At 39.6% G+C, this 23071-nt stretch overlaps 1 protein-coding gene across 3 annotated transcripts in view; it reads right to left on the bottom strand.

Annotated features, from left to right (window-relative positions):
- The window catches only part of fhod3b (formin homology 2 domain containing 3b), a 112556-nt gene that overhangs the window by 76573 nt on the left and 12912 nt on the right, over nt 1–23071 (bottom strand). For all 3 annotated transcript variants that reach the window (XM_042422810.1, XM_042422808.1, XM_042422809.1), the window contains exons 2-3: nt 17406–17512; nt 10647–10711 (exon numbers count right to left, since the gene is read on the bottom strand). Coding sequence is in view for 2 of the 3 variants with exons in the window: in XM_042422808.1 (XP_042278742.1) it covers nt 10647–10711; nt 17406–17512 (172 nt within the window). In the remaining variant the exon portion in view is untranslated. The remainder of the gene's footprint in view (nt 1–10646; nt 10712–17405; nt 17513–23071) is intronic.

Raw genomic sequence — 23071 nt, 5'->3', positions numbered from 1 at the left:
TGTAGGAATAAGTGACTGACCACTCATCATATGTTCAGTTTTTTTTCACTGGTCCAGCCTCTAGGTTTCATACTTAATATTAGCTTATAAGGCTTCATGCACTGGAATTTAGCCAGTTGTTTCCTGTAACTTAACAATATTAAGTTTGATTGTCAGAAATATTTTATAGTTTACACAGCTAGTTAGTATTCAGTTTGAATAGGTTCCTTTGCAATCGCTAAAGGTATTTTGCGCTATTATTGCTTTTTCATACATGTCTAAGTGGAGATCATAATAACACCTGTACAATATGAAGCTACCTTTGTAAATTGTTTCATTGGATTGCATTATATTTTAAAGGTAGCTTGTGGAGTTTTTTTTGTTAACAAAGTTATGTTTACATTCACTGTTTCTTAACAAAACACATTGTGAAACCTAACAAACAATCAATTTCAATTCAAAATCAATTCAATTTCCTTCCTCATAAAACATTTGTCAGGCAGATTCTTAGAAGAATTCTAAACTTATATTGTTTTCGTCCATGTTTGCTTGCTTGCAGTCTTCGCTTTTGCCTTTATTAGCACACTTCTACATTTCTTGACCATTTGACAATTTCTTGGATGTATTATAAGAGCTGGATACTGGACCAAAAATGGCGCTACTACTTACTTAATTACTACTGTAGCAATAGCGTGAAAAGGCACCTTGTCTGATTTATTTTTTTTAAATTTGAAAATAAAAACAAAAAAATAAATAAAAGAACTTGACATAATGCTAAAGAAGATAATGCTATGTTATTGAACAGATGTTTGTATATTATGTCCACCCACTGTATTTTGTATTTGTGTGTGCTCACAGCAAATTAGCAGGCTAGACTACCGTAACTACTGTAGCTCTCCTTTCTGCTCTACTGAAGAATACAATAAATCAGCTACAATTAATTCAATATTCTGCTGAACGAGTGCTGACTAAGACCAAAAGGAGAGCACACATTACATCTATTTTAAAGTCTTTACACTGGTTACCTGTTAATTTTAGTATTAACTGATTTTATAATTCTTTTATTAGTTTATAAGGCACTACATGGCCTTGCACCAGACTTCTTAGAAATGCTTTTGGTTTATGAACCAAGAAGGCCCCTCAGATCCTCTGGTTCTTTGGTGAAGCTGCTTTCAGGCATTACGCTCCAAGCTGCTGGAACAGCCTTCCAGAGGATCTGAGAGGAGCTGAAAATATTGATATCTTTAAACATAAACTAAAAACCAATCTAGTTAGTCTGGCTTTTATGTAGTGTTTTATAATTGTATGGTTTTATTATTTATACTTATTTTATTTATTATCATCATCATTATTATTATTCATATATCCTTATTTATTTATTTTGCTTTAGTTGTTTTGGTGTGCATTAGTCTCAATCCATTTTTAACATCCTACGTTTTGTCAATCGCTTTGAATTGCACTTGATTTGTTTGAAAGGAGCTATATAAATAAAGTCTGATTGACTGATTGATATGCGGGGTTATCTTAGCTTTGTGTTGAACCTCGCTAATACGAAAGGCATTCATCACAGAACAAGCAGAAAGAACAGACACTGATGTCATTGAATTCTGAGGTCCAGACACTGGGAGAGATTCAAACATTTTTCACATTTCCAAACACAGAGATTAAAGGCTTATATACAGGCTTTTATCTTATAAACAAGAGGTCTAAGCAAAACATTTTACTGCTTTGTGTGTTCAATGATCCTTAAGTGACCACTGAGAAAACCACCATAGAACACATAGGAACAGATCTGAATAGATCCCAACAATGTCTGACATTTTCACTGAAAGATGAGACTTAACTTTACACAGATTTAACCACAACAATGATGTAAACATGGCTTGCTTTCCTACCAACTTCAGGAATCACTTATGGTTTATACCAATAGATATTTTCACTCCTCTTTATAACCCAGACTAAGCAAAAACAGACAATGTTTCTTTTACTTTCACCACGGAGGAAGATTGGGTAGCTGTTTGTGCGATTGTAATTAGTGCAGAATTTTATTCTTTTTTTTTCAGTTTGAAGTTTGACTATGTATTGTTGAATTTAAGAATATTCTCTAATTACAAATTTCTTCCATTCCAGCTCTGCTACAAATAATAAAAAAGCTATTTTACGCAAATGTTCATATGCTCTGCATGAGCGTTCCTCATTTGTAAGACACTTCACTTCCATGTGCAGCATACATTTCAGACAGACACTTTGAATCCTCTTGTAACCTGCAGTTCAGATGGAGCCATCCCAACTGCCCAACATGCCTGAACTGATGAAGTAGGCTCTTGGCTGATATTCACGCAAAGCTTTGGAACCTCTTCTCTTCAACCCCCCCTTTTCCTTTCATTCTGTTTAAAGCATGTAACAAAGGTTGTCCAATCTTCTCCTGCTAAGGCCACTCTAGAGTGGTCCTCTTCAGAGCAATGGGTGGCAACAAGAGGAGATTCTCCTGGTGCTTGAGCTCTTTATTCCAGCTTCATTCTCCAATTACCCAACAACGTCTGGAATTGAGGTGAGAGGATCAAGTACTTCAGCTTCAGTTGCTGCTATAATCAGAAGCCAAGTGAGAAGACTGTGTTACTTTTGCTATTTTTGATTGCTTAAAATGTACTTCCAATCTGACGAAAATGTGCTTAAACTGCCATGCTGCACTGTGTACAGTATCCTCTTTTGTGATTCTTTATAGGAGTCTTATATTTGTAAAATATCTTCTTCTTAACTTGTTGTCCCTCTTTCATCAGTGTTGAATTATCCTGTGCTCTATTCTGCATCACATGCTCCAGGGTTTTTACAAGTTACACAACCCCCCGAATCCCTCCCTCACATCAATGTTTAGTATAAACTGAATAGAAAATGACAATACTGACGCAGTGTTGTGTGGTTCACAGCGAAAATGATATTATTGTTTCATTAAAGGCCCTACAATATAAATATTACTTATCCCACTCCTGGCGTGCACTTGAGCTTACTTCAGCTCTAAAAATAACAACTATAGTTGTTCCTTGGCCTTGAACATGTTTGCAGTTGATAAAATGAAACAGATACCTGGTGGCCTAGCTAATATTTACAATGAATCACAAGATGGTCTACAATATACACAGTCATTTTAAAGCTATGGATCATGCTTCTTTATGCTGTTGTGAACCAGAACACAAGTGGTTGGCTCTCAAGTCATTAACGCATCCCCGCAAAATGTCACATACTTTCTACCTTTGCCAAATGGCTCACGATGAATATGCCTGAAATCTCTGCTGGCTCACAGCCAGTAACCACAGCAAAACAATGAAGCATGGGAAGCCACAGGTGTTCCAATGCTACAGCATAGTGAGATAAGGAAAAAAAAAGGACACTGTTAATCTGTCTTACATCCTGAAATGAAATGGCTACTGTTTACCTGATAATAGAGAAACATAACATTTGCAAGGTTCCGACTGCATCATCAGCTGGCAAGTCAAAGGGAGCGAGATGACGAAGCAGGAGGCACAGAGCAAGGAGAGCATGACAGCTGTGGAAGATGAGGGATTTAGATGGCTTGTGCAGAAAATAGAAATATGCAGCACTCAAACGTTTTACCTCAGTTCTACAAATCTCTCCACACAGTAACAGTGTTCTGAAAGTCTCTCCATCACAGTTTCACAAGTGATATTTTTAGTCCAAGAATCCAGTTTGGACTTCTGACGAGACGTGCAAAAAAAAATGACTGTCACATCCTTCTATACTCAGGGCTAAACAGGTCATGTCAATCTTTATTTTTCCAGCTGATGTCAGCCTAAAGTCTAAATCAATCTCAGCACATGAATGTGACAAAAATCCAATAAATCCTCCTTCAAAGCAAAACAGCAATGGTAAATGATTCAAAGCTAGCCAGCTGTGGCAACACTACTTGATCCAAGGTGAGAGAAGAAATAACAACCCCGATTGATAGAACATTGGATGAGTGACAGTACTGTAACGACAAACAGAGAAAATATGTGTTTTGGTTCTCTTAAGCATTTCTCATATTCTCCTGATAGACGCGGAGAGGGAAAGAGACGTTTCCTTACAAAGACATTGACATCAAAGCTGAGGGAAAGAAAAGGAGCCAGCATGACATGTGAGGGAGGATGTGAGATGGAATTCCATGGCACACTAGGATTTGGCTGAAGGCCAGTGGGGTACTGAGTTAAAGGTCAGGGTTTTTTCTAGTCGATACTGGCATTCAAATCCTTCCTGTCCATATAGTATAACCATCCATTCATAACCCCGAATGCAAATCTCAAACATGACAAAGATAAATATATAAACTAAGCACTGCTTACGACTCTGTTAAACAGGGATTAAATGTTCAGAGGTGTATGATATATGGTGGCATAAAAACACATATACAGTAAAACACATTTTCCAGAGTAACAGGTAAGAGTGATTGGCTCCTTAGTTCAAGGGGAAAACAACTTTTGTTGGAGATTCCTCATCAAATAAAATCTCATAATTGCTTCCATCAAACATATAGGCAGTTAAATCAGATATTATGTCAAATAAGTCAGACTTTTTTTTTTAAAAAGCCCACGATTTTTATAGATCTTCTCCTCCTGATTCTCCCCCCATTAAGGATACAGAAAAGAGGGCAAACACTGGCTGTGCGGAGGCGCCTCAAACCTCAACTCTTAACCATCATAGACCCCTGTGTAAATATACGATAAACAATTCTATGCAGACATCAAACAGATGTTGGTTTGAGCAAAACAAACTCAGATTCCTTCCAAATTTTCCTTCCTGCGAGGAGTCAGCTGTTTAAAGTCTGTGAAGTCTGCGGCTACTGAGGTTACACACCTGTCCACTTCAACAAGGACTGCTCCAGTCTCGCAGCAGTGGTAAACCCCAGAGCGGTCTGGTTCACATGGCATCCACTCTTAGTAGCCCAACTCATATGTCATGATGTGCCACTTTCAAAAACTATATTTTACTATGAGCTGACTGCAAAATGTAAGTTATACCAATCATTTCATTCGTGACAGGAGTTTGGCTGATTGTCAGGAGTGAATGGAGCAGAATAAAAAGGACTCGATATATGTATTTACAGAACTTTAAAGAGGATACAAGAGTTGTCCACAGGAATACAGCTTTGGCTGCATGTTCACCCCATCTCTATGTCCTGTAAACAGAGAAAGGTAAAAAAAAAAAAAAAAAAAAAAAAAAAACCTCCCCTCTTGGATGAAAATGTAGACAGCTCTCTTCTTTTTGGACGAGTGAGGAGCAGCGCTGAGGGGACTTACAACTGGAACCAGATGGGTTCTTAATATGTGCATGCCTTTGCATGAGTGTGTGTACGTGAGCACATGAGTGCGCTCATATGAATTAATGTTGTAGCAGTCTACAGCCTTGTACAGTATGTGAGGCAAATCTGCAAAAGAGTCAACAATTAACCGTAATCCTTCCAAATGGAAAAGGAAAATGATGTGTTCTAGTTGCAGAGGCACAGAGACAAAATGAGGGGAAACATTATCCTGTACCGCTGCCCATAAATGAAGCATTAATCTTTGCTATGTTGTTATCTCGCTGCATGGGGCTGTTTGGGCTTATGTCCAAACTAAAAGTATATAAAAAAACACAAGTGTGAGGTGAGTGATACCATCAATCCCACCGCTGATCTACTTTTGCTATCAGCTGTGATTTGAAGAGTAAAACTCGCTTCACTCTGAGATGTTTGCTGCCTCAGATTTCTCCTCTTTGGCACAATGTTGTTTAAGTTGGCCTCCCGGGGTGACTCTAAGTCCATGATCCCATTTTGGGGTCTCTTTGAGGGAAATCTAAGAGATGAGAGACTAGGCCATTTGATCTTCCACTGTGTCTCATGGGTGCCATGTGATACGTGTGTTTTGAATCATTCTCAGCTTGCTTGACACTCCCTGGACACAGAAACACGACTATATTTGATTTAATTGCTTGATTGTGACTCCAAAAAGTGGTTTTGTGCTTACAATCCTTTGTATGTGATACTCTAACTAACTAACTAAAGGTGAATTATGAGCTATAGATATCAAACCAGATAAGGATGACAAATAAATTCTTATATTTTTAATATTTTCTCTGAATTAGTTTTAAGCGATCCAGAGAAATAGATATGACCTTGGGTACAATTAGCTGGCGCCTTTCAAAAGGATAGCAATAATTTAAAGCTGATCTTCTCTTGAATAGGCAGGTTAACAACTGGAATTGTTTTTTTTATGTGTGCTCACAAAAGTGCAGATGGCTTAGCACAGACCTGGCAGAGTGTGTGGAAAAGACAGGCACTGTGGTTGGGAGCTTCCAAGATAACCCGCAGGTGATTTTATCGTCTTAAGTCAATGCGCTGACATCCCACACACACACACGCACACACACACACACACACAACAATATATTAATTAGATAAACAAAAACAACATCCCACATTTCAACAGTGTACATTTTCATGCAACTATGTTGTTAGCGGCCAGGAACTCATCTTCCCAACATGGTTTGCAGAGGAATAATCGTAGAAAATTTACTGCTTCCATTTTAACAACCACAGAGTTTCCAGTTGTCAACCTGAAGATCAAAACTACCAATTTGAAAAAATTACAGCCCGAAAGAGAAACACAAGTCAACAGCGGTCACAATGAATCATGCCCTGAGCCCAGATTATAAGAGGTTGTAAAAGACAAGGCAGATAATCCACTAAGAATGTGTCACCTCTGATTACAGCTGTCACTCCTCAGCTGGGATCAATGTGTTGACAGATGAACCTGCTCTTAAAGGGGAACACTGACTTATATTAGCTTTGAACTGTAATATTTGTTTTTTTTTTATACATTTGTGACTAATAACTACCAGCCAGAAACAAACAAACAAAACGTTGTCCATGTCCAATTGATGTCCAGCTGGCGAGAGCATGACTATGATAAGAGCTCAAGATGATTTTCTGGAGATCAGGCAACATTTTCTGGATTGCGGTTGACAGATTTATCGTATCAAATGCTATAGCTGTGTTGCATAAATGCTATTAATTGCCGGAGGAGCTTCTGGCTGTAAATCTGTCAAACTCAAGAACTCTTTTATTTTGTTAGAGCTGCTGCTGCTGATGATGATGAACATTTGGGATATTTGTTGACTCTTAACTCATCGTTTAAAGTCTGTAACTCTCCCGCTATAGGCTGTCTATGTTTCTCTCCCTGCCTTGAAAGTCTCCACAGCATCACATCGCAGCAACGTGGACAGCTTCAAAAATAAAAGGCTGCTTTAATCAGGCCCTCACTACCACATCTAGTCCACCGACAACAACAAAAGCCCAATGATTATAACAGTCTGTGGCCAATGCTAACACGCAGAGGGACGAGTTCAGTTTATTTTCTGAATCCCGGGCTTTTGTGCTGGTCAAACAAATATAAACAAAGATCAAACCATTAGTACTACTGGTTATCTGGGGACAAAAAAACACATTTGTTTTAAGAAATACTCCTTTTATCCCTTTCAAAGGACTAATACCCACATCAGGTTATACTTACACATGTTTATATCCGAGAGGCTTCATACTGTCATGATACAGTAGCACAGCTCTTCTTCAGGAGGAGGTCTCTTTTGTGAATTTTCCTTTAACCTGCTTAGTTTTTTGGGGTTTTTTTGGGTAAAGTGAACATAACGCTGGTACAAATGCCTGGTTTTGATTTCATCACTGTAACACATACAGTATATTACATCTATATTCATCACATCTATCAGCTGGGAGCACTGATTTTTGCCTTTGAACTCCAGGAAGGCCATTATACTGTCCCAATGGAGGTCACTCCGGACATGTGTGACCAGAACACCTAAAATGTTAATGTGAGTCATTAGGGCTTTATTTGTACGAAAGATTAGTGGTCATAAAACAGGCCAAGCTAATGAGGCTACACTCAGAGATAAATATTTGTATTGTGCCTGATAGACACTTTAAGAACACAAAAGAGCCTGGACTGTCTCAGTGCGTGATTACAACAAATCACTGTGCCAGGAGTGGATCAGTTAAAAGCAGTTTAATAAACCATTAGCTCTTTGGGTGAGCACATTCCTCCCTCTGCTGACTTTGTTGCATAGATTTTTGGCTGGTCCATGTAGAGCCATATGTATGTCAGCGTTAATGACTATGATTAGGGAAGCCTGGATTAGGTCTCGCTGTGGTTTATGACACATACACACTGGCACCCAGACACATACACACACACACACACACACAGACAAACTGAAAGCTAGCTGTCTGATGTGTAAATCCGGAGAAAACCAAAAAAACCAGATAACATAAACAAAGTTATGTACAGCTTAATTAAAACTTGAAACACACACATTTGGTTTTCCATAAAACACTGCTAAATGACACAGATTACATACATGATGGTAACCAACTCATCATCATCTTCATGTTCATGGAGGGGCCTCTGGGATAACATATCTAAACAACAAAGTGCTAATTTAGTACCCCGTCATTAAGTGAGGGTATGTTTAAAATGGGAGATTTTATTTAACACTAAACTGAGCATTACTACAGCGCTGCTAACATTTGATAATGACCTAAAGCTAACTCAAGAGTGGTGCTATTAGTTCAAGCTTGTCAGATTTAAACAAAAGCAGCAATTCTGACGGATTTCGAGAGATTCAGAAAATCACAGTGTTAAAGCTCTGATGACTGTGTACATTGTGTTCTGGCTATTCTCCAAAAGCACTTGTAACAGAGCGTGGCTTTTTTTTTTTTTCTCATTGCATAACAACTCTCATTTAGAAAGACAAAAGAGTACGGCCGGCAACAAAAAGCACTGACAATATGGGGGCTCCTCTTTGGGGACATTTTGGCTTTTATGAACTGACAGCAGGGAAACGCTCAATCCCTTAATACAGAGCAAGTGCACGACCTAAAGCATACCATCCCATTTGTCTGTGGAAGACTAACGAATTATCTCTTGTGTGGAGCAGGAAAATCACCCAGTAATTCTGCACTCAGAGGGGCTACGGGGTAAGCCCTCTAGTCAGATAAAATTAGGCTCAAATGTCTGGACAAGTTACAGTAACAGTGACCACCTCGCCTAGAAGAAAATAAATCAGCTAGCCATGAGGCAGCCACTGAGGGAGACTAGAGAAGGGCAACAGGTGGCTGTCAACTTAAAGAGAAAGAGGGTCATCATCCACTTAAGAGAGGAGCAGCAAGTCTGTCTGCCACTCCGCAGGCTCCACTAAGCTGAGCCAAGCAACAGCAGGAAGAGAGAATAAGGTAAAGCCAGTTCAGTGTAGTGTGGACTGTTGACAAGGGAGACATAATCGACCAAATATTCACAAGTACAGCCATGTTCAGCATGTGACCTGTTACATCAGGTAAAATCTGGCAATGTCTTTTAGGTATCCAGTGTTATAAAATAAGGGAGCATCTCCCAACAATATGATTTACAACAGGAATTAAGCAACGTTCGAAAAACCTGTTAATATATTACACGATAGGCTTACTGTATCAGTTACATAATTATAGTGTCAAGAGCATCAAAGACAAACCCTTTTTTTTTTCACTATCAACATGTCCAAACTAGACCTCATCAGCTGCGAGCAAAAGCTGTCTCACCGATAGTTTAATGAAGTGTCATGACAAAACAATTCACCAAAAAATCCAAACTTTTCCATTACACATCATGCATCAGTAGATAAAATAAATAACCAGACAGAAGACTACGGTATTAGAGATTGCTCAGATCATAGTGACTTCATTCATACAAAAAAAAAAAAAAATATCTGCGCCTTTGTTTTACTTCATACTACTTCACTACAGAAAAACGACCAATTTTAAAATCTGACAATTTACAGCCTAATAGCTTTAGCAGACCTCGGGTTATGTTTGCACTTGCAGCCTGCAGAGGAGGTACTGTGTGGCTTTGTGTGACCATGTGCGCTCCTCTATGTTCTGCTACTGACATTGGCCATTGTGCCGATCGCTAACAAACCTTACAAGTCTCTGGCAAATTACTTTTCAAGAGTTTTTTTTTTGTATTAATGTATTAAATTATATATACATTAAACAAGGCAGCAGAATAATTAACACCTATTAATCACAGAAAGATGCAAGAAAAATAACCCTAAAGCAGGAACTTGTGCCAAAATCTGACTGAATTTATGTCAGTTCGTAAAAAACTTAGGCAGTTAACATCCTCAGTTTAATCAAAATCCAACCTCTGATTTGCACATTTTGTGTGTGTGTGTGTGTGTGTGTGTGTGTGTGTTTGCACGCAGGTCACGTGCATGCATGTTTGCATATGTTTTCACTCAGCTCTTTGTGCTAGTTCCCTCACATTACTCAAAGACACCAGGAGGCCCAATAAAACAAAGTGACAGAACACAGTAACTCTAAAGACATAAAATGTTTTAAGTCTCTGCTCGGTGCCAGCGCTCTGTTTTTCAGTGTTGTTGTTAATTCTCCTTCAAATTAAGATTCCGAGCTGTTTCCCAAAACTGCCACTGTGCGAGTTCAACAAGAGCCTCAATAAAATAATCCGCTGGTAATAGAGGTCATTAAAGCCTCATACCTCACTGGTGATACAGACCGAGGAAGACAAATTAACCATCGTAAAGTGAGACGTGACAAATGTACAGTATAGAGTACAGTACGGTTTATTACTCACCGATGCAGGCGTGAACTCTGACTGACAGCTGTGTTCGGAGAATAATGCTGTGTTTCTTGCCTCTCCTGTGAAGAAAGCGGGACAAATGGAGGGGAAGAGAAATGTTACAGGGACATGAGGACCACAGTGATTATTTCAATGTGTGTATGTGTGGGCTTTGGTGAATCTGTATAGGGGTAGTGAGCACACAACAGCTTTATAAAGTTACTGTATCAAGAAACAAAGAGAATGTCTTTCTGAATCTGAGGGAGCCATCAATATGCCAGAGGAAGGCAAGTGCTGACAAGAAAATATAGCTGAATAGCTACTGTGTAAAAGGTGCAAAATAATCTTTAAGCTAATTCTTTTCAACAAATCACAAAGTTCAGTCTGGGTGTTGTCTGCAGTTTTTAACATAACAGGGAACAGGTCAAGGAACAGAACAGGGAAAAGGTCTCCATGGGTGAAAATGAAGGATGGGAGCAACTCAGAAGTCAACTCCGCCCCCTGTGTTAATGGAGATATGCAAAGACCCGATCACTATCCTGTCAACCGCTCACAATGTCTGAATGACAATCCAAAACAAAGACATCAACAATGCACCACAATGCTATTCAGCTGTGAAAGTGAACAGGGGAGCAATGTAGTTTGTTGTCCTGCAAAGGATCATTTTTTCTTACTTAGAAGCCCACTGTTATTTGTGTGTGAAGATTCAAGTAAAATTGGGGTTTTTAAGGTTTAAGGCCTGGTGTTATTGTCATTTTTTCTTGTGTATTTCAACAAATCAGAGGAGAAGACAATTTATTCCTAATGAAGACGTCGATCTTCAAAAACAGGTCACGTACTGTGTATATAGTTTCATTTGTTTTTTAAATGAAACAAAAAACTGCTGGACACTAGTTTTTTTGTAGACAGAAGTAAATAGTGCACTTCACAGTACATATTTGATTCGCTAGTGAGTATTTATAGCAGCAAGACAGTGTTTGAGGGATCGACAGTGTTCTAATTTGATTGTGTGGCTCATTGATGTATTTTTAGACAACACACAGAGCAATAATCTATATCTTGCTTTACAGCAGCTACATAAGCCAAACTTATTTGCAGGATCAATTCATTGCTGGCTTTTGCTCTTTTCATGGGATTTGCTGATGATAAGAAAAATATAGAACATCTTCAGCCTCGTTCAGTGAGTCATAATTTAAAACATATGCTTGTGTTTGCATCCCAAATGTAAACAATCCTATAAGAACATTAGAAAAAAAAATACATAACTCAGATTTAGTTGTGTCTCAGTTAACTTGACAGTGATAGCATGTTCCAATGTGTTTTGAATTTTGACGGTGGGGCCGTCCTTTTTTTTTTTACATTTGGATCACAGATTGTGCTTTTAACCTCCAGACTAGTTAAAGAAGCATTTAAACAAACCCAGTAGACACAACTGTAGACAAGAGCACAGCAGGTAGAGTTGCGCAACACCCTCCCCCCCCCCCCCCCTCCTAATTCATCTCTCTGACAAATGGGCTTTTATGCTGGCTGCACAAAGGCTGTGTGATTTTTCCGACTGGCGCGGTGCCAACGGCAGACTGTCACTGTTAGTGACAATCAGGCAGCAGTGGGTCTGACAGAGAGAAAAAAAAGCCTATCAGCACAGACGGCAGATCATACTGCTGCCTCACCATAAACAAGCAGCATTACTGCAGAACTGCTCCACACATCCAGACAGACACACATACTGACGTCTTTCCTGCCCTGACCAGTCAGTGGGAGAGACTGCGCTGACATGCACACGAGCAGATTACATGGCAGGGGAAGTCTGTATATGCTCACTATTTATCAAATATAATATCCAGCAACAAGCAGAGGCGACGCAGGAGCAACATCTGTCAACATGGACCTTCACCGGTGAGATGAGACGGCACACGGGAACTTAATCCTCTGTGATGCTGTTGAGGCAAACGGGTAACCAGAGCCATTTTGTCACGAACGTCTGCTTTCTCTCTGCCTCGCTGCAACAGTATCCCTGTACTTAACCGAGACCTGAGGCTACACAGGCCAACGTGCTCATTATCAAATTAAACAAACGTGCATGGAATATAAGTGAGGTTTTCAGACCCCCCCCCCCCATCTCACCAATTAAACAGGAAAATTGGACACTCCCACAGACAGCGCTGCAGGCCTGTAAAAGGTGGAGCCCAAAATTACAGAAATAATCATAACTAAAAAGAATGTCAGCCAAACAAAAAATTGACTACATGTTGGAATATAATACTTACTAAACTGCTTGGTTCTTTCTTAGTCTTGCGTTCTTCTGTGCCAGAATGTTCTGGGGGTTTTTTTCTAGTGGTGGTATTGTATAATCAAGCTAAGCCAGGGTCCCATTAAATCTGATTGCTGTTCCTGAGAGATCATGTGCAACATCATGCTTCTGAAATACCACTGCTGATATCATTTGAATAATTGTGACTGTTTTTAATAATCTCATAAAAAGAGTGAACTTGACCATTACCCAAAACAATTACTTCTTACCTCCTTACTTACCTCCTGACCATTACCGAAGGCAATTTGTCAAAACTATATGGCTTTAAAAACCATAAATGTGTTTATGAATGAATGTATTTTTATTTCATCTGTACATGAAAGCGAGTGCACTATAAATCTTTTCCTTAATGGCATAAATCTGATATTCATCATCATCACTTTGCCTATCAAATGTTCCAAACAGGATGCAGCTGTGAAACTTAACAACTATTCCTCCCAAGAATATACTCTGCATTATTTTCTTCTCTATTCATCTGCATTCTCCTATAAGAGCGCTGTTGTATAGCACACTCATAAAGCTCTGTCTTAATCCTAATACCAAGAGCAGCAGTGACTGGACCGGTGGATGCCTGCCAGCTCCATGCTCTCTGGCTTTATCTAAGGGAGCATTACTGGCCCTGTTTATAAAACAACACAAAATGTGTACCCACAGAAAGTGAACACACATACTTGGAATACAGTAAAGCCAGTACTTCCCCTCAAAGACCAATTAATGCCAGACAAGAAGGCCCCACAGAGGTCTACTGACTCAGCACTTCTTGGTGAACACCACTGCTTGAGAAACTCCTGCATCAGTGTCTGTGGAGAGACCCGCAGTGCCCAAGAACGCTAAGGATGTAACGACGCTGAAGAATCAGACTAAGAACTATCTGCGGGGTTTATTTCTCTTAAAGGGGGGCTGCTGCTTCACTAACCATTGACCAGGTCTCACACACACACAGACATGCACACGTACACACAACCGCATATACACACACACACTAAACAATCACCAAGCTGTTCTATTCTGTTAATAATACCCTTAAACTGCTCTGCAAACACAGAAGGGACAACTGGTGTTTTATTTCCCTCCTTGAAGTTTAAACTGTACTGTGTTTGACAATTCCTCTGGTTCTTTTCAAATGCGCTTTTTTTTCTTTCAAAATGAAAATCTTGTGTGCTGCGAGTATCTCCGAAACAATGTCCAAGTGGGTCAGAAAAAAATGAAAATAATGAAAGCGGAGCTGTCCTAAGAGAGATGAAAGGATGTGATGAGAAACTCTGAATAGTTGAGGCCTCCGCAGAAAGAACAGTGGGATTTTAATATGCTCGACTTGTAATTGGTTGTCGAACACATCAAGAACACTCAATAAAACCGAGAAGGGCATATTCAGCTAAAAATGGTTGGCTTTCGGATGGGCTTTATGTGTACCAAGGCAGTGAAATGTTAAAACGCGTCTTCTTCCATGCTATACACATTTCACATGCTGAATCAATTATGCAGTCAATAACAGCACCTCATATTATCTTCTAAAGACAAGCCAGGGAATATGTCCTTGAGGACTTAAAACTTTACTAATCATCTGTCAATCACTGTCAAATATCTGAGCAAAAACAACACTGAGCCCAGCACATAACTCCACACACGAGTTCACTACAACATTTTTCCTACAACATCAGACCCAAGTTCCTCTGAAACACTGAAACAGGCTCCCACTCTTCAATCCATGTAATCCGCAAAAATATTCAAAGACTATAAATGTCTCTGAGCTCATGTCAGGCCATCTGATCCTAACTATGTCCCCCATACTCCACCTCTGCTCAGGGCTACAAATGCTTGAAATTGCGTGTATGCGGTTCAATCAATCTATCATAGCTGGAAACCTGAATGACACACTGACTAGCTAAAACTGTGCAGATATGTCTGAGCACATGTCTGGGCTGTATGGTCAGTTTATAACTTGAAGTTAGGCTGTATCAGAGATGGGACAGGGGATTTATGAGTCACAATCTCCTATAGCTGAGCTTCATAACATGGTGTGGAAGTGATTATGGCCCTTAAGCTCCCGTGACATGGATATCTCCTGGCTCTGCAGCGCTCTGTCAGAGGATCATACTTTAATCTGATTGTAAAGACACTAGGTATGACACAGGCGCCTCAGGAATGTAACCTGTCATTAATATCAATTACAGATGGATTCAATGGCCAATGATCAGGAGAGTGCAGGAACTCAGGCAGTATATGAATAAAGTCTTTCCCTGGGAAGGTGGCTAGGCTAGTGGGCTTAAAACAAAAATAATGAAAGCACCATTTTGCTTGTTAACTGGAGTTAGAGCTGGGGTGTTACATTGAGATCAACTTGTAAAAAAAAAATACAAAAAAAAAAACTGGGAAATGACACAAGTGATTTTCTGTAGGTTAAATGAGTTCTGACTGCTGTTGACAGATTTTATGCAGAAAAAAGGAGAGTGAAAACAAAAACAAAATGGAACAAGTAAAGGTGAAATGCCTCATCAGACGTTTTATTAGCTCAATAATCATCAAATCAACAATGCTGAGCAGTGGGGGTTGTAATCCTGGGCACATCATCACTATAAAAAGCCAGCAAGAACTGCCCTATTTTTACAAAATAATTGGCAAACCACCTTCACCTTCAGCCTCCTCAGACAACACTGTGTGGGTTTAATGACACACATCCATAACAGCCTGTGCCAGCTGGCACGACACGGGCCCTGGCAGGCTTGATCTGTGATGAGAGAAGAAGTGGACCACTTTAACCTCACAGCTCTCAATAGCCTCCCATAAGCTCCCAACAATTTCGAATGGAACTGGGAAAGGACAGCGCTCTCAACGTCCAATAGAAACACCAAGCCAGAGAGCAGCTTATGAATTCCAAGTTAGACAAATAAATCCATACATGTTTGTGGTCCAGCCGACCAGGAACTCTCATGCCAACCTTTGGTTTGTGAGCATCTAAAGTGGGCGGCACATGAATGATATATCAACATACTCCACAGTACATGAAAAAACATATGGAGTCAATAAAGTAACTGGCCAAAGAAAGTGTATGAAACAGGAATGAAACTAGCACAATTTTTGAACCTTTCTCTTCTCCATCCAGGTCTAGGAGTTATGTCCAGACAAAGCCTGATTTATCTACATATTACAGGAAAACAACACAGCTAAATTAGAAGCTGAGTTATATGATGGAGGTTGTACAACTGTAGTTTGGCCACCTCTAATGAGAGCAGTGAGGTAACATTCAATTGCGATGAAGGTGAGATGCTCATGAGACGTTTCTACACCTCGTAAGGAGTTTAGATGACATCACCGCTGCCACTCGGCCAGGGAGGCCAGGTATTTTAAGGGACACGATTGGATGAATGCCATGGAAACTCTTTAACATCTTGTCTTTGAGAGAAGAGAAGAGAGAACCATATGTTTTCTTCCTCTTAAATACAATCATAATTTGGGAAGAGGTCCCACTAACTTGCCCACAGACAAAAACCACATAACCTGATTCAGTGAGTCTGTTGAGACATTTGGTGACAGATTCACAGATGAGTTAGTGAATAGTACTGATATTCATTTCCCCCAAGAGTCTCAAAGTGCTGAAAGACTTTTGAACCTCAGAGTCCCTCAGGTGGGGTAAAGACTGTCCCTTTAGCTCTTTGACAGACAGACCCAGCCACCCCCTGAGAGCAGCTTTTCGGCAGGAGAGCTCAATCAGCTAAGGCCCGGAAAAGGGATTATTTCACTAATTCATCCTGGAACGAAATGGGTATCATTATGATTCAAATCGCTGTAATAGAATCAAATTAGGCAAAGGAATATGGCAGATTATTAATATATATCCCCATGGCCAAGGATTTAAATACAGAATCTTTTCTCTCTATCTGCATTTTTATGTCTCGCTCTAAAAACAGTAATCACATTGTTCATGATTATGTCTGACTATGAGAAGAGAAATATTTTGGAGTCTCTCTCTTCTCAGGGGGTATTTTTAAAACCCATACTGTTGTAATGAACTTCAAGTCAGTCACTCTTGAATAATATATCTTTATTGCTGGTTTATATTTTAACTCTTATTAGTATTTAACTCTTATTTTATTTATGTTGTGTGTTCTGTTACTGTAGCAATTTGAGTTTCACTATGAATGAAAAGTGTGGTACAAATTAAATGTATTATCATCATCATTATTATCATTATTATTATTATTATTACAGCTAATTTGATCACAACAACATGAACAATCCTTGACCTACATTATGCACCTGGTAGGCATTGCCAGTCCCTCTTATATTTTCAATCTGAGCTGCTCTGACATGAATAAAGTTATCTAGAGTCATTTAAATTTCAATGTTTTTTTCATCATGTTGCGTGTTTGCAATTGTTGGAAGTTTGATGATAGTTAAGGGCAAGTACAAAAGTTACAGAGTGAAACAAAGACATTCAAAGAAGGAGGTGATTGTTATCTTACCCTCCTTCCTCCTGAAATCCCTCCAGTTCATCTCTCTGTTCTGCCAGGGTAGACTCCAAGTCCAGATAGCTTCCATTATGGGACAGCTGAAGGGCGCAGTCATCAGGCTAAACAGGAGAGAGACATGAGTTGAAACACTGATTTGTCTTCAGCACTCTAAAAAGGTCACATTTACACCTCACAATGGGTCAAGAATGTGAAACATTAAGTAGGGGATGTTTATGGTCAGTTGATGCTGGGAAGCCATTTGAAGGTCTGTACTAATGGTTGCTCCATACTGATCAGATTGGAGCCTACACAGCTCACAAACAGGCTGATTTGGGGACTCAGTTGTTGTCTTGTTACAATCACGACCATGTCTGATATCAATCTTATGCAAAGTCAATCTCTCCCAAGATGTGAGCGAGGCAACTAGATCGTTTTTTGTTTTTTTTTAAATGGCATGGACCTCTTGAGAGTTTAGTTTGATGCTTCAGGAAAACAGATGAATTAATGTTACATGTCAATAATTCAAGCAGAATATTCTTTCTTTAAATGACTCCTTCAGTTGCATCACAAATACATGCCCATGTTTGCTGCATTGAAAACACATTTTATGTTTAGACATATTTGTATACAAAACATAACTTTATTATTTTTATGGTTCAATGGCTAATTGTACAATGTGTTTTAGGTTCATATGTCTGGTCTGCAGTAGACCATGGACATTTTATCAGCTTCTGTCAGCGCTTTACAATGACAATCTGAGCAAGGTTAGAGAGAAGTCAAGCAGACTTGGAGCAGCTTGGCAGTCTGGTGCCTCTTATCTCTCCTTTCTCTCTGTGTGATAAACTATCGTCACACGAGATGATTTTGCGGAGGAGGTATGATTTGTCTGGTCTTGACTGGTTGTCATCAGCCGACTATGTTCAAGGAGATGAAGAATGAGAAGTGTCTGTTAACGTGTCTGGTTGACCTCCAAATTGGAGGTATTAACCTATTTATATTCTGCATCTGTCAGCTCCGCAGGACAGCGGCTCCAACAGTGAAGCAGAGGACAGGAAAACAAATACCATTACAGGGGGCAAACATATGACTTAAGTGGTGAGAGCTGCACTGCACTGCCTCCATCAACAGTCAGGATGTCTAAATCAACAACATACTGTACAATCCACAAAAACTATAATACACTTGCATAAACTACTATTTACACATCCAATATAAGCAGCCTGTAAGAATTTTCTTATTTCAACAAAAGAAGAGCAACATATGTAAACATGTAAAAGCATGTGTTTTTTAAATTAGACCATTTATTTCCAGGTCTGACGGAGTTCAATTTCCTCCCACAGACAGTAACTTAATTGAACATGAAGGAATAAGGCTTGGAAAGACATTATAGGTCTGATGGCTTTGATCTGTTCAGCCACTCTGTTTGTATTACTGCACTACAGCATTCAAGGACCGCGTCATACTTGAAAACTGAAACAAAATATGTGGTTGGTTAGAATAACTCTCACTCTCTCTCCAACTCTCTCTCCAACTCTGAACTGTCTTGTTTGCTTTCCATGCATGCTGAACCAAAAGATTATTGGTAATATAATAGTTCTAATGATTATAGGGGCTGAACATCGTCATTTTAAGAGGACACAAGAGATGAGGCAAAGCATGAGGCAGATGCAGTAAACGTACGCCAAGAACTTTAATCACTCAGGAAATCCTATTGTTGTTGACAAGTCATATTTAGATTGTTGTTGATGTTCTTCTTACAGTGAGACAGACTGAGAAAGACATAGATTGAGATAAAGAGAAAGGAAGAGCAGGTAGAAAAAAAGCAAACAAAGCTGTACTGTACACAGATAGAGGAGGGAGGTGAGCGCTTCTCCAGATTACAGGACAGATTTTGGACTGACAGGAAATCCAGGCACAAGGACCAGAGTTAGACTCACTATTTTTATGCCTATGGACTTACATGTTTTTGAAAGTAATGGGTGTGACAGTGATATGAAATGCAGCATGAAGGCGAAGACACACTAAATCATATATGCTGACCATAGAAAAAACCTGTTCTCATATTGAATGTTTGTTTTATTCCCATCAGGAGTCTCGGGAGTCTGCCTAATGTCTACAAGTGTACAGTGATCACAAAATATGCAAGATTTCTTTAGGTACTAGTTGTTTTCATTTTGATTCTATCTTTGGTGCTGATCAGTATATGCTATTGTGTACTGTGCCAGCCAGAGATTTTTGTCAGTGAAACCATGTGGAAATGTTTTCATATGAAGAAGTTAATTTTCTAGTCATCATTCTCTAGTTTGTCTCTTTAAACCTGCGATAACCAGAAACAAGGTGACATATTGAAATTACTTTTTAAGTTGATCTGGTGAACTTGTTATTTACACATCCAGCAGCTACAGAGCAACATTATCATTCATTTGAAGTTGTGTTTCTGGCCACTTAATGAATATAAGTCCAATATTTAGTCTCTCTTAACTGTTCTTGGTCTCCCGAGGGAAATATCTTTGGCTGCTAAATGCTCGACCGTGTTCACCAACTAGTCGCAGACTGTGTCTTTTTATTCTTTGGTACTGTGCGGGGTACTGTATTCAGTTTTTTGAGCTTTTTTGCTGAAAACAGCTGAATGCTGCAGCCAAAAACAATGCTATGAGAGCAGTGTGAGAGGGAACTAAAGCAGTAAAGTTACAGGCCGGACAGCTAAACAATGAGCTGAAACTCACAACAAAGCTCTGTAAAGCTGAGGTGAGCTGCGCATTCAGGTGATAATTCTCTGTAAGTTTATTCACTACAAACAACGCCTCTCACATTACACACTGTTATTTGATACATTGTTATAGTAAAAATACTGATTATAGCTGCTTTAAGGATTTCATGGTGTCAATACTGTTTATTCCAACCATCAATTTCTTCTTCTGATTATTCCAAAAAAAATGCTGCTACTGTTCCAAGCAGAAAGTACTTATATTAATATATTTTGCAAGTATAAAACCTTTCAACCCTAACCCTAACCCAGTGAGATGTTTTTAAATATTGTGATACCTCAATCAGCAAGAGAATGTATAAAAATGTACAAGAGCTCATTAATTATTTTCCTAGCTGGTGTTCTTCACTCTTTGTAAATCTTTAAGTTCCTAAAATTATAATTCAAGTACTGTATGGATTGGATAACAAAAAAAGAAAATGTTTGTTCTCTTTAAGGTCTGCATCATGACCTGAAATAGACAAAACATCAGCCTGAAGTTGCAGCTGTAACCAGTAATTAGCCAACTGTGGAACCAAGAAATGCATTTCCCCACTTAAGCTTTTGACTCGCACACCAAGGGCATATAAAGCAGAATAGTCTACACAAACTCTTTGTCTATCCATTAATCTATCTGGCTCTGCACAGTACATCAATCCATTCATCTACTCTTCCATGTATCGACACATCCATCCTGTAACCGGTGTCACTTTAGGTTCTCGTTATATAATCGACCCGGATTACTAATTACAGGTCTTGCCATGTATAACAAGGCCAGGGTGATGTACATAAATGGCCCCTAATCCAGGAACAGTACTATCAGATTATCAGGAGCAAAGGCTTCCTTAGCTGTCCCCCGCCCAGGACTTGAACCCACGGTGGCCCTGTGATGGCCAAGTCCAGAGAAGTAACCACAAGTGCTCTGCTCACACACTGAGGTCTGGCCTCTCCCTTCAACCACCATACTGTGGTCCACTGACCAGGGAGGCAGTTAAGGCAGAAAGGACTAAAAATAAACACCATGCAATTTACAATTTAAAACTGCTATCTCACTCCAAATTGCTTTGTATTCAACAGAGGAAAGGCATCTGGGATGAGATAGCATATACTACATGCAACTTGCACATTTTAAACTCAAATGTGTTTGCCAACCTTACATATCTTTGTCTGCAGACTGCACTGCTCTCAAAATGACTTAAAGTAGGCCACTTTAAAGTTTGTTTGATAAAGGTGACGATGGCATTTGAGGTCTTTCTATGAAGGCAAGTGATTTAGAACACATTACGACACACTTGATGCATGAAAGAGAAACCACAACAGTAATCTTCAGTTCCTGTCAAGCATGCAGAGGATGAGTTGGTCCACGGATGCTGCATTCTTCTGAAAGGAGCCCTCTGCTGAGCAAACACTCCAAAATGCAGAGACCAGCAAAACCTCAACTCTGCATAACAATGTGTAAAAGAATTCAAAGGAGCTCTGACAGGCATGAAGGAGGAACCTGTATTTTACAGCATTTAACATAACTTCTCATTATGGGACTCTGTAATTTCTGAAGAAAAAAAAATGCAGGAAAACAACCGGTCCAAAAATTGAAATTGTTAAAGTGAGAGTCCATTCTCCAAGACTTAGCCACATTTTCCCTTCCTTGAATTATGCTTTGCAAACTGATGCAAGGCCTCAAGGCCACCAAGCCACAGACTACAAAGCACTGACAGAGAAGAAAGCATATGAAGGACTACTGATTTATGGGTTTATATTGACACAAACAGCAGATCTGGAACAATTCCAGCAGATTTTGAACAGCATGCACACTTCCTCATCTGACAAGGACGATGCATTATTCATCACAAAATCAAATGGTTGATTCAGGTAGTGACTAGTCATACTTTCCATCTGCAGAGGCAACAGAAAAGCTTGTTTATAGATGAGGTGCTACATCTATACATGGTATGGATGAACATATATGTCTTTATCACAAATGGTCTCCTTCAAACAGGTTTGAATTTCTAATAAAGCCTTCAGAATATTCAACATTACTGCAGTAACACCAAACGTTATGTACTGCATTATAATACATGGTAACATGGCATTTTACAAAAGGCTGCAGGGTCAAAGAACTGACTTCACAGTGTGTTTGCTGTCCTGACAAATATGTTGTTGCTACACAACAAGCATTTACAGCTTGAATCCTTATTGCTATAAAATATAAACCCTGGTCCTAATAGCCTTTGATGGTTAAAACTTACAGTTACTCCTAATTGATAATTGACTCTGTACAGCAGCATAGCCAAGGTGCCAACCCATACCCAATCATCCCCAAACCCACACGTACACAAAACAACCGCACACACACATTTTTCCCCTCTTGAGACTGCAGACTGAGACTGACAGGAACAGCCCAGAGACAGCATATGCTTGCTGTTTTGACTCCCTCAGCACCATGTGTTAGCAGTGTGCTATTTATACCAAGCTGACCTGCACATCCAGAGTGACGGAGCTCAAAGACAACAGGTTTGTCATCAGAGGTATTTACAGGGTCACCTCAAAGTCACCTCTGAATCAAGTAAATTCATTGCTTAAATGTGGTGACATGGTCCTGTCATCCACCTGAGTGTTCTTGTCATGAAAAATACCATGGCTGCTTCCCTGAGTTATTGCTAACCACTAATGCCCATGTGACCAAAGCTCACTAACCAGGCGCTGCAGATCCTACCACTGGTACTCCCTCTCTGTCTAGTTTGTGGTCCAGCTGGCCTGCTGCTAAACTGAGACCAGTCGCCTGTGCAAAGTACATCAGCTCTTTGTTTGTGTTTTTAATTCTGCCCGCTTCCCTCCCTTCTCCTCTCTCAAACAGTGGAAAGCGTTCCCATCCCATCCTGCTGGTCAGACTGAGTGGGCTGCAGAATGAGAGCCAGGCTTGTGGTGATCCACA

This window comes from Thunnus maccoyii, chromosome 10, assembly GCF_910596095.1.
Source record: "Thunnus maccoyii chromosome 10, fThuMac1.1, whole genome shotgun sequence".
NCBI lineage: Eukaryota > Metazoa > Chordata > Actinopteri > Scombriformes > Scombridae > Thunnus > Thunnus maccoyii.
This window is presented reverse-complemented; position numbering and strand designations above follow the sequence as displayed.